Below are 16008 nucleotides of genomic sequence, written 5' to 3'. Positions count from 1 at the left end.
ATTCTGATCCTTGGTAAGCAATATAACCATGTAAAATTAGATAGGACTCACCAGAATTGGGGAACTTTGACATAGTGGTGGGCTAAGCAATATTTAGCCATATAGTGTGAATCTCCAATATTTACTGAGTTTGCCCAAATCTCTTGCTTTGTTATATATACTTACACTATATGCTCTACATACATACCTTGAACCCCTTATTTTTTTCATCTGTAGTAATTGGAGTTATGGTGTCAGACACCCTACTGACCACTCGTGATATGATGCATAGAGCCACTCAATAACTTGTTAGTAACACAAGGGGAAACTGCAATATTGCAAATGTCCCCCTGTCACTTGTTTCAAACTGTTATATTTAACAGACCTGTGCAGTAAAATGTACATGATCAAACATAATTATTATCTATGCCTTAGAATTCCATTATGTTTGGAAGTGGAAGCACCTAGCTTAGCTACTTAAAGGATCTCCGTGATTTTCCTCCCCATTTAATTATATGTCTCATTTGTCGTTAGTTGTTTGGATCTTATAAAATTGATGATAGTAATTAGAACTGTGAAATAATTAGTTTAACTTCTACACGCACGCCTGAAGTTTTATTTTTGCAACAATTAGTATTAAGGCAGAAATACAAAATATCGGAACTTTTGACAGATATGTGGTTGCTGTTAAAGTGACATGTGACTCTTGTCTGAGTGGGAAGGAAATGGTTAAAACTTTAATCTCCTGGTATGTCAAAGGACTCCATACCTTAAGGTCCCGTAATCAGCTGCTGTACCTAGAGCCTCTGGAGCAGATACGGGCAGTTTAAAGGAATGCCTGTTTCTTACTCGTCTAATAGCAAGGAACTGAAGATAAATGATTCATACCTCCCAAGTGTCCCATTTTAAGAGGGACAGACGCTATGTTTGAACTCTGTGCTACTGTCTTGCCAAACTGGCCCACTGTCCTGCTTTTGTGGGCAATGGCGATCATGTGCCAGTTAGAGAGATGATAGGATTACCCCTGATTACCCTGTGAGCCGTGAAACTGCTTTTTTTGCAGCACAAGCCTCAATCGCAGCTCCCACGTGATTATGTCTTGAAACATAGTGGTTCAATATGATGTCATATCCTGGAGTTCTGCTTCAATGCACAGGTAGGTGGATGGTCCTCCACCTCTAACCACATGCCCACCATAGCAAAGTTGTAATCTTTGGACTATAATGTTAGGGGCATGGCCAGAAAGTGAACTTGATTACCAAAGGTTGTAACTATGTAAATCATAAGTGTTTCTATTTGTGTATGCATTAGCCTCATTAGTAAAAGAATACCTTTTGATTATAAAAAATGGAAGTTGCCTTATTGTTTATAACAATATAACAAGATTCTGGGTGTGCTTGCTCCGATACAGTTATATAATTTACATTGTATATCTTCACATTCAAGCCAGAATTATGCTTAGTGGTGTAAAAGAAGCGCAAGGCTATTACAAAAAAAAAATAAAAAAAACAGGGGAAAAGTTTCAAAACACCTTTGTTAATGTAGCGCAGATGGAGAAACTCAGGGTTGCTTCATTATAAGAGCACTTTCACTGCACAACCTATTTTTTTTTTTGCCCCAAATAAGTTGATTTTATTGCTGATTTCTGCCCTCACACTCTGACACCTCCTCAACTTTAATATTCTAATGACGACACAGAGCAGACCTTGGCAGGAGTGGTGATGTTTTAAGTGACCTCATTTAACGACTCAGACAATTCCTAATAGTGACTCACATCTGATTTGTTCTCTTTACGAAGCTTGACTGAAAAGGGTAAGAAAAAAAAAAAAATCAAGAAATGTCGCAAAGAGTGAAAAGGGGGGGGGGGTTACAAAAAAAAGGGGGCAGCATTGGAATAGTAAAAGATCCGTTCTCCAGCTCTGTAGGGCTCGGTAATTTTGGTAACCCATGTGGGCGGGGAAATGAATGGGGCTACAGGCATATTTAGCTTGTCAGTTTTCAGTTGCTCAGACTTGCAAAAGGGTTTTCCTTTAACCTGCAAGCTGTCTCTTCTCTTTATAACTGCTTCACTTAATTCTCTTCTACTTTTTTTTTTTTTTAAATATAAGATAAGCTCATAAAGACAATTGATTTCCGCTACAACATTACACTGGGGAAAAAATCCCAAAAAAACTTCTGGAATTTGCAAGATATAAGGTGGAATTTTTTGAAAGTGCTCAAGTGGATTTAAAAAGTCCTGAAATATGATCGCTTTAGTCTTCCTATGGATATGCACGCTAATTGTGAACTCCTTCACTTGTAAGTAATATTCTTTCTATTTCTTTAAGTAATGCATGTACGAGCAAAAATAGCGGTACTGCTTCCTCTCTGGACATGCTGGATTTCTTTTTTTTCTCACAAAAATGTAATGTGTATGAATGCATAGTAAAGGTATGCGTGTACGTATGTATATGTTCATACCCAGAGCGATGAAGCATTAGTTAGACTGGTACCTCTTTTAGTCTCCTTTCTTTATCTTTCTTTATATGTATAAATAAAGCGCAGAGGGCATTTCCATCAGTTCCCTGGCATGTGTATGATTAAATAGCCAGCAGACTAATAAAAGCATGGCTTTAGGTAAAATTTTATATCCCGAGTTGGGAATATATATATATATATATATATATATATATATGTTTACATTTTTTGGTGTGTATATATATATATATAAATATATATATATATATATAAATATATATATATATATATATATAAATATATATATATATATATATAAATATATATATATATATATATATCTTATGTCTGAGTGTTTGTATGTATACATATTTACAATCTTATAATCTCTATTTGTCCTCTTTGTACTTTTTGTTAAGGGTAGTGGGTGAAGCCGTTGTTCTCCATATCAATGCTAGGAAAATAAATAAGGTTCATATAATGACATCCTCATTTCTTAAAAAACAAATGAAAGCACAGGATACATGCCTTCAAATGTAAACACTGTTGGCACTATGTTCAGCTGTAGCCGTTTAACCAAAGTTTAAGAAAAAGTTAAAAAGTAAAGCTACAGTTAAAAACATTAAAACAAATACATTACAAAAAAAAAAAAGGTATGTACACTTAAAATTCCTCGGTTTGAGGACTGGAAATGAGTCAGTGATGCCATTTCACCTTTAAAAAGATAACTGATTTTTTTTTTCCCTTTTCTCAAGATGAAAATGTAACAAGGGTTAAGTTTGGGTCTTTACCAAAGAAACCACGTGCAGAAAAGAGAAAGTGTGCTTACTATGTATAATAATATTGTGCCAATTGAAATCCACATATGTGTGCTGAGAAGGGGACACAAACAGGGAAGTACGTAGCATTTTTGTAGGTAAACTACATTTTTTTGTTTTTGCGAATTCCTGATTCAGCTTGCTTCAAGTACAGCAGTAAATGCTAATTTCCTACAGACCCTCCGTGATATAGTTAAGCTGTAAAATGCTTGCCTGCAGGAGCATATCAATTGGGAATCAGTGAGAAGCGATCTTAGGAAGCAGCTGTACAAGGCGGATGAGATGCAAGGAGATTTTTGAGGAATCTGGTACCTGTACACATTAATGTACAGGGTCTTAAATCACCTATTAAATCAAAGTTCACTCTAGAAGCCAATGTTCATGTGCATTTCCCTTTTCACATTTATTTTTGTCAAAATTATCTGTTAAATTATTCCTAAAAAGTGTTTTCATTCAAAACAGAATCTGCTATTTTTCCTTAGATTCTTATCCGAATGCTAACACATATATCGAAAATATCTATATCGATATTTAAAACCAACTTTGTAGATTTGATTTAATTGCAAATCCCCTCTAATTTTACTTATTTAATAACAAGTTCAGTAGATTAGTAATACTTTTACCTCTGCAAACTGGACTGCACAGGCTACAGGGAGCACCCTTAAGAAATAACAATGTTTGGCGTAGTTATTAACACATAACTGCTGGTGGGTCTGGATTTCTGCAAAAAAAAAAAAAAAAAGGTAAGATTTTTACTACAGGAAAAAAGATACAAATTATTCAGCATAATGCCATTGAATAATGTATATATAGCCGATGTGTATTATGCAATTGAATAAAACCTGGACAAATGTTCATGATATATTATAAAATGTATATTTAGATTATTTTTAAGGGTAATTTTATGTCAAGCGCGTAACCTTATTCTGCGGGGAAGTCCAACATGTGTGAAGTACATCCTGTGTTAATAGGGCCATGCACTCTTAATTAAAGGATAAGAGGGCAGAAGTAAAACAAAGGTTGAAGGAGGATGTATAGAGAAAGGCATACGAATACCTATGAGTCAGTATATGTAAATGTGGGAATATATATATATATATATATATATATATATATAGCCATGCTGGATTTCAGTGTGCTGTCTATACAGTTCTAGTTATTTCGACGTTATGACTTTTAAGCAAGGAACAATCTTTTCATATTCCTATGAATCTATATGTATGCATGTACCAGTTTTAATATCATTTTAAATTCCATGAGGAAGTCTTAATCTGTACTTGAAGAAGTATATTAAGTGTCTACATACATAATGTTGTGTAGCAAAAAACAACAACCTACATATGACATTTAAGGAAGTCTACCATCTGCACAACTGCAAAACAGAAATGGCACTGGATTTAATAAGGTAAAGAAACATCCGCCGTGAACTGAAAAGTGATTGATAAATTTGGTGCTGTGTGTTTTCGCTTCAAGTCAGGCCCCAGTTTACAATTCATAATTGTTGATGTAGGATGTCGGAGACAGTATGTGGCAAACCGCTGAGGCAATATTTTAAAACAACTCATACCTAGAGCTTAAGGGGCAAACGTTGGGGAAAAGGTCTAGGAATAGAATATTTTCTGGAGCTAAATTTCCCAGAAATGAATCCCTCATTTTTACCTGTCGTATGGCCTAAAATCTAACCGTCTGCTAGCAGAACTTGAAGACAATGGTAATCGGAAAACCATATAGCTTGTGTTATTTGCGTAACCAGTGGGGTTAGAATGTTACATTTTGATATATTCAAAAGCCAGAACTACTAAATGATGTTCAGCATTGGAATTCTATGTTTAAATCAGGGAAATGTATACATTTTTCATAACCCATCTAGCTTGCAGTTGTGCGGGCGCTGCAGCTGAAACTAAAAGTGGACCTGTATGCCATTTGGCATTTTATATGTCTGGCACAGGTATCGCAGAAGCCATGAAATGTACACTATACACTATCATACAGCATGTAGCTCTGAAACAGGAGTCACTTAATAACATAAAAAAAGTCCTTGAACATGGCTTCTCTTATAGCTATGCAGATTACTGGACACATTTTTAATTATTTTCTTATAAAATAGCCCATTAAGTTTAAAGTATAGTAGTTGTTTTATTTTAGCACAAATACTTTTTTTTTCATTTCTAGAGAACATGCATTACTAGTTTATATCACTAAAATATGTTTTATATATTACCCCTAATATATTACCCCTAAACTTATCGTTAAATGGCCAGGAGGAGTAGGAAAAGACTCGGACCTTGTTAACCTTATGAAATTCAAAAGAAAACTACTTTGCAGTGGAATTTCCCCCTTTTTGATCATCAGCCTCATAGATGTAGAAAGGTTTTTCGGTCAGATCTCATAAAGAACCTTTTTTCCTTTGAAGGGGTGGGAGATTCTCAGCAATTTTAACAATTTACAGTTTAAAGGGTAGAAAAAATGAGCTCATTTTGAGAGTCTTAGAATCCTATTGATTCTGATTATACAAAATTATGATTAATAATTAATTCTAAAGCTACTTTGTGATTTAAAAAGTAAACACAGCATAAATCTCTGTGTTTTGGTATGTGTATATATATATATATATATATATATATATATTAGTGTGTGTATATTGATTTTCATGCATAATAAAATCACATTTGCATGGTAGTTGTCAGGTGTTTTCATTTATAAAGCCCTCTGGGTAGAATTGGGTTAAAATTAAAGCACAGAAATGTGGGAAAATCTATTTTGTGTCCATAACACACAGTTACCATTTTGATTTTACTCAGGACATGTTATGATTTATGATTGGGTAAAAGAACTATACATGTGTGGACTGTGACTTACAGCGCATTTAATTATTTGTTTAATGAGTCCTGGATTTGAGGGTTTACGTTTGTATTAAATAATCCACACTGGAAGTAAAATCTAGGCGCCAATTTTCGAAATAGGTCTATATGTATGCAACCAGAAATGGTGTGTATATATTTAAGCAACCTAAAAATCTCTTTGCTCTGAAAGCATGAGCCCACGGTTAATACATTTTGTGGAAAAAAGTTATAATTAACTAGTATATGTCAAACAAACAAAAAGCGGATGTGCTGTGTGTTAATTTCTCTATCAATTACTCTAACTATCATATTGCAAGAGTTTGGTTCTTATGATACACACGCTACAAGTTGGTTTATAATATTTGGGTTATCTCTATAGATACCTTCTTACATCTATTCAAAAGCTGGATGCCGGTCGAAATCCTGTATAACTGTCTACACCAATAAATTCACAACAATAATGCCTATTCTGAATGTACAGCATCTGGAAATAGTAAGACCTAGACAATTTTAATTGAGTAGGTTTGACAGAGGTTTAGGTTTACTTGTATACAGTTTAGTTGACAGAAAAGGAGGTATTTTTATTTACAATTGTATTTTTTTCAGCAGTAGCTAAGATTTAGATTGTAAGCTTTTTGTTTCTCCAAGAGGGAGTGTAATATGCTCTAATATTTAAAATGATTACTCCTTATTTGTATATATAAATATATATATTTATATATATATATATATATATATATACGGTATATTCACACTCAGTATTATATAATTACCTATCATCTAATTAGATATCTATTTAATTTTCTTACGTTGCCAGTGTAGAAGAAGAAACATGATGCTAATGGTAAATGATTAGAGTAAGTGAAGGGTTTTGGTGTAATTCAGTGTAATTGGTTCCAGTTTGTGACACAGGAACCCCACTCATGAGTCCAAGATGAGATTTATTTACAAATGATAGCTTTCAGGCTGTCTTCAAAAACTTGCTTTTAATCAGTCTGCTATAAATAATCATTGAATTACAGAGTTACGTCTTAAATTAGTTACCTATGTTTTGCAGATGTGATAGAAAATGCCGGTTAAATTATATCCAAACTCTGAAATATAAAATTAATAATTGTTCTTTTTCTATCCTTGACAAATCAGGTGACGCAATCATCAGCAAGTCCCACAAATGTCATCCAATGTAATATTTATGGTTTAGAATTCGAGATTGATTGAGCCGTTCAATTATTGTAACTTCAATTACATTTGCCAACAATTTCAGCAATTTAGGCTGTCATTTTACTATACGTTCAAGTAAATAACATTTTTATTATTATATGTCTATATTTTTAATGCTAAGATCAATTAACAAATAAAAAATACACGTAAACATATACTCTACATACAGAATTTAAATCTACGTTTTACAATCTGGGTTAGGTAGTAAATGCTGATATAATAAAATGAAGTTGCATTAAGCTAAAAAATATTTGAATATGTGAAAAATTAGGTTTTTTTCATAATTGATTATATATTTTATTAAATTTGTCTTGCCTGACAAACTATCCTTATTTTCATCTCTAAAACATTAGGTTTTTTTGCTGGCATTTGCTTAACATACCTGTGACATTCAATGGGATTCGTGTTTCTCTTACATTGTAAAGGTTTCTCAACAATAATTTTGCTAGACGCCTAAACAATTTAAATTATTACTCATAAAAGATAAAAAAAATGTTTAAATGTACTGAAAAATTAAATAAGTAAATGGGGAAAAACACACACTTTCTTGAATCTACTGCTAGGAAATTTCACCTGAACTTGTTGTTTTTAGGGACTAATAAAATAACCTTTTTCTATTGATATACAGTAACAATGTGTAGTGATTCAGTTCCATAGTACATAAGAGTTCCAAATAGCGTTATGTTGTAATTTTACCCGACATCATTAATCCACCCATTGTGTTTCCTTAACCTTTTACAAATATCTTTATTTGGTTTCATTTCTTTAGTCCTGAATTAGCATATTAGCATAATTAGCATATTTTCCACCATGATTGTATAGATGGATAGACATTTACCTTTATCCCATCGCTTATGACCCAGATAAAAGCAAGCAAAAAAAATCTCCCATTAAAATGCTTTCCGATTTCCAACTCAATCCCGGTTTGAAACCTTGTAAAAAAAAAAAACAACAATTTAAGAGATAGAAAAATCAACATATTAAACATTTATTTGGTAAGGCTAAAAGAACAGAGAGAAAACATTATATGTAAAAACGGTATGGTGTAATACTTTCGTACCGAAAAAGAAATTGCCAATTTATTTTATTTTTTAAATGCCACGACAGAATAGGATCCCATAATGGTCAGTTCATATATTTAATTGATGAATCTGTTGCAGCTCTAAATATAATTTTCAAAAAAGAGAAAGAACCATGTATATGATCATATCAATACATTGAAAGACCATTGCGTTGCTTTGACTTTAAGTGATTGTCCTATGCGTAAGTATATAAGTGTATAAGTTAGAAACAAAAATGGTACTCTCCAATTTGATTTTGTTTAGTAGAAATCATGTATAGAAGTTTTTCTGTCAAAAACAGTATGAAAAAGCAGGTGTAATAGTGATCTAGAATTCTACTACAAACATAAGACTTTTTACTTTATAGCTCTAGAATCCTCAAGCCCTCTGTTCTTGGGCAGAAAACGTTGGAACGTGAAAAGAAAATGTCTCACTTTGAAAATGGAACTCGTAACTCGTTTTGTTCTTATATAAAACCCAGTCTGGTATCTTCCAAAGAGCATACAGACACGGAGCCAGAAATGTCACAAAACCCCATGTAAATCCCCAATATTTGTTAAAATTGAATTAAAAATGGAAAGTAATGAGGTACTTTTTAATTTATTTGTACTGAAGGCAGAATGACATCATGCAGCCTGCGCTTAAAAAATAGCAATCTCTTTCTCAGCCTTTTGGCCATGTAAGCATGAGTCCGTATAGTGCGGAATGTATAGCATGACTTTGTACCAAAATGGTGCTTTATTTTTCAATGCTATGTACAGAACGTAAATTCATGATATGTTCAATCAAGCGTTGTATTACTATAAGTAGCCATTATGTGTCCCTTGTAATTTAGATAAATATTCATGCCTGTTCATTTTTTGATATAGTGGCATTGTAAGCTTATGTGTTATTGGAAAACACATACAGATATAGAACGTTAACAGAGGTACAGCACACTACTGTATCGCTCAATTATAACTCTCCCTAAGTCCTCCTCACTAAATTTACCTGAGATAGTTTAGCCTTCTGCAAAACTGATTAACTGCGTAGTACCATATGTGAGGAAAACAGGTAAAAGTGTTAGCCTTTTGGGCTCTACACTACAAATCTGTAAGTTGTAGCATAGGGTTAAATAAATACTGCCATTTGGGATGTGGGAGATGTGTAATGTTTCTTTTTGTTAAAAAAATGATATTGGTACTGTTACATTTTTTAAATCAAGAATATGTTGTGACTTTTCTTAAGCACATGGTAGCATGGTGTGCACCCAACTTAAAATATGATAAAAGAAAATTAAGTTGGGTGGTGCTATGTATCTCTACAGTCCTTTATTTTCAGGTTAAAGAGTACAATAATCACCTGTGAATCTCTGTACATATTGTTTTCGAACCTTTTGCTAGACAGCAAGAAAAGGAACCCCTTATATCAAAAAGTGATATCTAAATGCATATATATCATTGCGTTTGTATGTCAGCGTTCCCAACTTGAGAATTGTGAGACCTACTGGAAATGTATGGCAGGGATTACATTTCTCATTCACTGCATATAGGTTGTCAATCTAAAATTTCTATAACTTTCTTTTACCCAATCTGACATGTATGCTGTTCATATCATCAAGCCGTGTGAGAGACGAGTTATTGTTGCTCGTAAATATACATGATTAAAAAGGTCTGTATTTTGAAGCCAGCACTCTAATTTTGGACACTGTATTCAACAATGTGGCAGTAAGCAGGGCATGGGAACCTTCTGGTTTTGGCGGAATAGGGTTCTGCCAGTTTGTGTGGTCTCCTTCACAAAAGCTTCTATGAATGTCCTCTCACTCATAGCAAATGGACTATTCGAATTAGGTTACCTGTTAGGAATGTTCCATTCCAGTAATTGTCCCCGCCACAAGTCCTCCTTTCAAAGTATTGTTATTGCAAGTTCGAGATCACACAATTATGCAGGTAGAAATGACACTTAGCCTTTCTGTATGAACCATTTTGTGTTAATTCATATACAGTGGTTGTTTTATTATTGATCAATGTTTCTTGACTATGATGTGGTCTTAGTTGATATGTAGAATATGCTGAATGAAGCATAGGTTTGTAATGACTGGCTTGATGTGGTGTATTCATAATAGATATTCACTGCTCCAATTGATTCAATGTTACATGTCCTTTTAAAGGTTAAAAACCAACAACCATTTTTAATTAAAATTAAACCATAAGGAAGGTATTTACTGAAATCCACTCTCACCTAACCTAACATCCCAGTTCATCTTGTTTTCAAGGTATTTAAAGTAATTCAAGTAATTCTTGATTATCAAGCTATTTAAATAAATCAGGTAAAAAATGTGTAAAACATAATAGGGCTGCTTAGTGCTTATAATTTGTGATCTCAGCTGAAGAGGATGTCGGAAACATACTTTTTCTCCATATTGGTCTTAACTGTTGGAGTGGCAAAGGGGTTTAAAACTTTAAATATAATTTATATCTGTTATTCAGAATCACATAGAAATTGTTTCATGGAATTGCATCTTTTCCAAAACATTTTAAAATTGTTATTTAATGATTTTAGTACTTGGGAATCATTTTTTCACAGCTCTTAATCTTTGTCTTATTTGTCCTTTTAGTTTTTAATGGGGCTATTCCCTGCTTAGACATGATCCCAGAAGCATTCCACATGTACCTCTTAAGTACCAAGATATGAGGTGTTCTTGGTGGCAGTATGTGGCTTTGGGCACATTAGCTTCATTAATAATGTTATCCACAATACCGATTAACATTTGTAAATTGAAATGATGGTCAGGCAATCTGAGGTTATTTGTAGGTTAAATTGATGGGGTTAAATTTAAGAGTAGAGGAAGGGTAAAAAGAATAAAAGGAGGGATATGAATTAAGGTCATAGGATGTAAAAGTAGCCTAGAACTGGGGGGAAAAAATCCCCCAAAAAAAGATTTTTTAGCTGTATTTCCGTGGTTACCAATACTTCTAGATTCACTTTGTACAATGGTAAGTAGCCTGTGGGAAATGATCTCTAAAATCACCGCAGCGAATGCATAACTTACTGTACTTTGTGCCTGATATATAAGTTTGTTACATAAAGGGAGAAACATACTGTATAACACAACATAAAAGCGTAAGTAAGAAAACAACCAGCGCTGATGTAACATTACATCTACTGTAAAACATTCTTAAATCTCCTCTGTCGCTAAATGTGATATACAGTTTTCTGCATTTAAGATCTTAAATGGAAATATAACCCTTTGTACCTCTTAGTTCAATGTTAGAGCAAATGCTTCCACTGGGTACGTGTGCTGGGTCTACTCTACGGGGCATCTGAAACATTTTTAGTAAATTACATTGAGTAGACGGCCTTTAACTTGTTTGCTTTCTTATGCGTGTCTTTCATCTTCTTCTTAACAACCTGTATTTCAGTTGCCCTTCCAAATTGTAATCTGCAATGGATGTCCAAGCAAAGACATACCATTCTTACCAATTTTCCCTTACCACTGTTATCATTCTGTTGTCTTTCATTTCACATGACCCAGTTTCTTAATACCCCAGCCTTACATTGGCCCCCAATTCCTGCTTCCAAATGTCTTTTATCTGCCTTGGGGGAATGTGGCAACTTTTTGTAGGATGGTGGAAATGGCAAGTGACAGTTTATGTCTAGCACCTCATGCAGTTTGAAACCTTACCTCCTACTAGCATGATGCATTCAATGTGAATACAATTCTAAAAGTGCTATTGATCCAAATGCCTCATATTATCTTTACTGACACACATTCTGTGAGCTAGTGTTAATTATAAATGTCTTGCACAAAATCCGACTCAACCCGAGCTCATTCAACCTTATAAAGCAGTGTACCCTCGGTTTTGAAACTCTAGATGATTTGTTTCCTGCTAATTAAGAATGAATTAGCTGATCATTAGTTGCTCCCTTAAATATACTATAATCTCATCAACAGATGCACATAGTAGAGCAATCTGTTCTTGCTCATTAAATAGAATAACATTACTTTGTCCCCCTGTCTTATTAGGAAATATGTTTGTTTTCCTTTAGCAATGTCCCATACAAAGTAGTCTTGTTTAACACATCCGTGGTGTTTAAAGACATGTGGCTGTTATTAACTCTGTCAATACTCTGGAAAAGGAGGGGGAGACAAAGTGTTGGAAAACAATGCGGTACTGCGTTGTTAGCAGCTAGCTGAACTAGTAACGTATTTCTGCATGCTTTTGAATTTTGATAAGGTTTTGTCTTGTCGCTCTTGGGCTCATATCATCTAACACTAATCGCACGTGCCTCCTGCATTATAGGAAGGAACATGTTTCCAAAAGTCAACAAAGTGTTTGAGACTGTCCACATCCCACATACTCCAATCCCGACAGTAGAGCAACCAGTAGAATAGTCCACTCAACAGGAACATTCTATTTGTTGCACCAGAATCACCCATAGCTCAGGTACCACATTATAAACAGTACTGCAACACTTCTGGTGTATGGTAAGGCAACATTTTGATCCTGCTTGATAAAGACCCAAAACTAAATGAATGTTGGTGCATATTAGTCTCAACAGATATATTTTACCAATAATCAGGTACATGAAACATTTGCTAAACCTTTGATCAGATTCTATTATAGTTAATGGTAGTAATACACCTAACTGTAGTATTATACTGCCTTGGTATGTATCAATAGCTCAATAAAGGCCTATGTAAGGTCCAAATGTCACCCATCTATACCTTGCTATTAAGAAGGTGTACTAATAAATCTATATATTGATTATTAATATATAGATATTATATATATTTGTATATATATATATATATATATATATATATATAAATATATATGTAACCAAAGAAAAATGGGCACTCACTAGTTTATTTCAATCAGCACGGCCAACGTTTCGGACCACCTCCGGTCCTTTCTCAAGACAATATTTCTGAGTGTGCAGCCGCTCCCTTTGGTTTGTATATAAATATATATATATATATATATATATATATATATATAATTTACATTTGAAAAATTTCATTTCATTCTTTGTGTGTTTTCAGATCAGTCAGTTTGCTGATTCTATATGTTCCTTCATCTAATTGGGAGCAAAGTCTGGTTTATGAATTCATCTGAAATAACACATATGTATACAGTGATAGTAGATCGTTTTCAAGCCGTCTTTTTCTATTTCTGTGAAGAAGGGGGTTATTTAATTAAATTAAATCTTTTCTGTGGTGATTCTTGCCCAAATTGTGTGTTACTAAATCTGTGCATCTAATCAGGTAAATAGAATAGTAGCAATGAAAAACTGACATTACTGGAAACAATAAAAAAAAATACTAATACAATGGCATATTCGTATAATAACATATGATGGATAATGTTTTTGAGGGTGGGATTTTAATATTTTATAATTTTTGAAAGAGACTATATATATGTAGGTGGGTATTATTCTGAATAGCTATGTTTCATCAATATTCAGGCACATGAGACATTTGCCATTATAGTAAAGGGCAATGTAATTTACGCAACGATTCAATTTCATTTGCTAACGAGATCCAAAGGCTTGGAGCCCTTTTGAGGATGGAAGCAATGAAAATGATGAGTATTGCACGGGGATATTAATTATATTTTTAGAAGTTTTTTTTAGCAAAGGAAAAAGGATGACACTGCCCTGCTAATGTTTCACGTGCATTATTAGTCTGCTACTACTACATTCAGGTCTTTGCAGAGTGTGTAACATGAAGTTTATTTAGGAATACTTTACTTGCCTGAAAACAAAATAACTACCTAATTTACATATCATAATAACACACATCACAGGCTTTTGACATTGAAGATCTTTGGTTTTGTTCATCCTGGAGACTAATCAACTTTCAGTATTAAATATTGTAAATCTTTAGCATAGTATGATTGGATGTTCCCATTTTAAGGAGTAGATCTCTCATTGACACAATTGTATGTAGTTAAATTTCTCACTGTGTCACCAAGATTATTTTTTAAGTATTATTGAAAATGCAATAATATAGTCTCACATAATGTATTTATTGACCCCTATTATTAGCCTTAAATAATAAACAAGTGGTATGGAATTCAAGTAAAATGACATTTAATTATAGTTACAAACTGACCTTATTGGGTCCTAGATCTTAGATCCATGTATCTATATTCTGTCCTAATAGACTATGACAGAATGTTACCAACCATGTTTCATTTACTTATAGAATAGCATAAAAGCACTCCTTGATTTTGGCAAAAATCTGGTCCGTTTTCCACTTGTAAGCTTTTCTATGATGGTCATCTTATATATATCTGTGGATATTATTGTAAGCAATGTTTAAGGTTTTATGTGTTGTTTTATTTCAGAAACACTAATAATTCAATTAATAAAACAAATTCAACACGCATTTTATAAAATATATTGATAAGAAAAACTTTTTACGTATAAAGCAATATTCACTGTCTTCATGTTTTCTCTTTTTGAAGAAAAAGCACACAAATAATTTTCTAGAAATGTTGCTGTTAGGCTTGTTGCACATTTTACGCTTAATTTATAGTCTGAGAAAATTCAGCCATAAAATTGGGGTATAATAGGCGGGAAAGAAAACTCTGTTTTCTACTGTATTTTAGGATGACCACTCCTAGTGTCAGAGGTACTTCTTTTATAATGATATATCGGAAAAAAATGTTGTCGGTCCTGTAATAGGATCCTTACTCCATCATTATTTCTTTTAATAATTTTAATAATTTTTACCATCACAGCAATTACCATGTGTCTTTGCCCTAAACTTTAGTAAAGTTAACCACTTCTATTGCTTTACCCCAAACACTTATATAGAACTGTGGGGGGGGTCAAATATTTTGATATAAAAAAAGGGGAAAAGCTCAGTTTTATTCATCTGAACATTTAATTTGGTATTTGTATATGTATTTATATTTCACCCAGATCATACAGTCTTTTACATTTTAAAATAAGCACTTCAACTTGATAAAAGTGTAAAACCACTTTAATAGTGAGACGTTACCTTTGCTTCAGGGACTGGATATTTGATGCTAAGTGGAAATTCAACAATGATTAAATGCTGTACGCAGCATGTTAATAAACAGATCCATCAGAACAAGAGGGACGGGGAAAGAGTCATCTAAAAAAATGTCAGCCCTAAAGCCATAGGAAAATAATATGTACATAGGAAGCCTTCCTGTGATCTAGTCTTTTATCTCTGCTTTGCGGTAATTCAGTCTGTCCAAATATAATTCATATAGTGAAGAAAAAAAAAAAAAAGTCAACCTCGTGTTGATTTGTGACTGCTCGTAAGGCTCACTGGCAGATTTAGCAAGGTTTCCAGATGCACTAGACACATTTAAACCCTTTAAAAGGGTATTTTCCCCGCATGTTTATTCTGTAAAGATTTCTCCCCACGTTGTAAAATGCGGGGTCTGGTTTCACATTTTCCGTTTTTAGTATCTCTGTTTACTGATCCATGGCATCATCGGCCAATTAACTCATGATAATTTACATTATCGCATTATCTAACTGGGTAAAGAGAAAACATCACCAGATCCGCTCTTCAAAACAAAGCCTGAGAGATGTAGGCTCTCTGTGGAACTCTGGTATATTTTTAACATATGCAATCAAAGAGAACGTTCTGGTCACCTCATGAGA

General features: G+C 33.5%; 1 protein-coding gene across 4 annotated transcripts in view; it reads left to right on the top strand.

Moving 5' to 3' along the window:
• Nucleotides 1-1999: 1999 nt before the first annotated feature.
• The window catches only part of CRLF1 (cytokine receptor like factor 1), a 55419-nt gene continuing 41410 nt past the window's right edge, over nt 2000-16008 (top strand). For all 4 annotated transcript variants that reach the window (XM_053465712.1, XM_053465710.1, XM_053465713.1 and 1 more), the window contains exon 1: nt 2000-2277. In XM_053465712.1, the coding sequence (XP_053321687.1) occupies nt 2223-2277 (55 nt within the window). In that variant the 5' untranslated portion in view covers nt 2000-2222. The remainder of the gene's footprint in view (nt 2278-16008) is intronic.

This window comes from Spea bombifrons, chromosome 1 (assembly GCF_027358695.1).
Source record: "Spea bombifrons isolate aSpeBom1 chromosome 1, aSpeBom1.2.pri, whole genome shotgun sequence".
NCBI lineage: Eukaryota > Metazoa > Chordata > Amphibia > Anura > Pelobatidae > Spea > Spea bombifrons.
The sequence above is the reverse complement of the archived record's forward strand: the minus strand, read 5'-3'. Positions and strand labels throughout refer to the sequence as shown.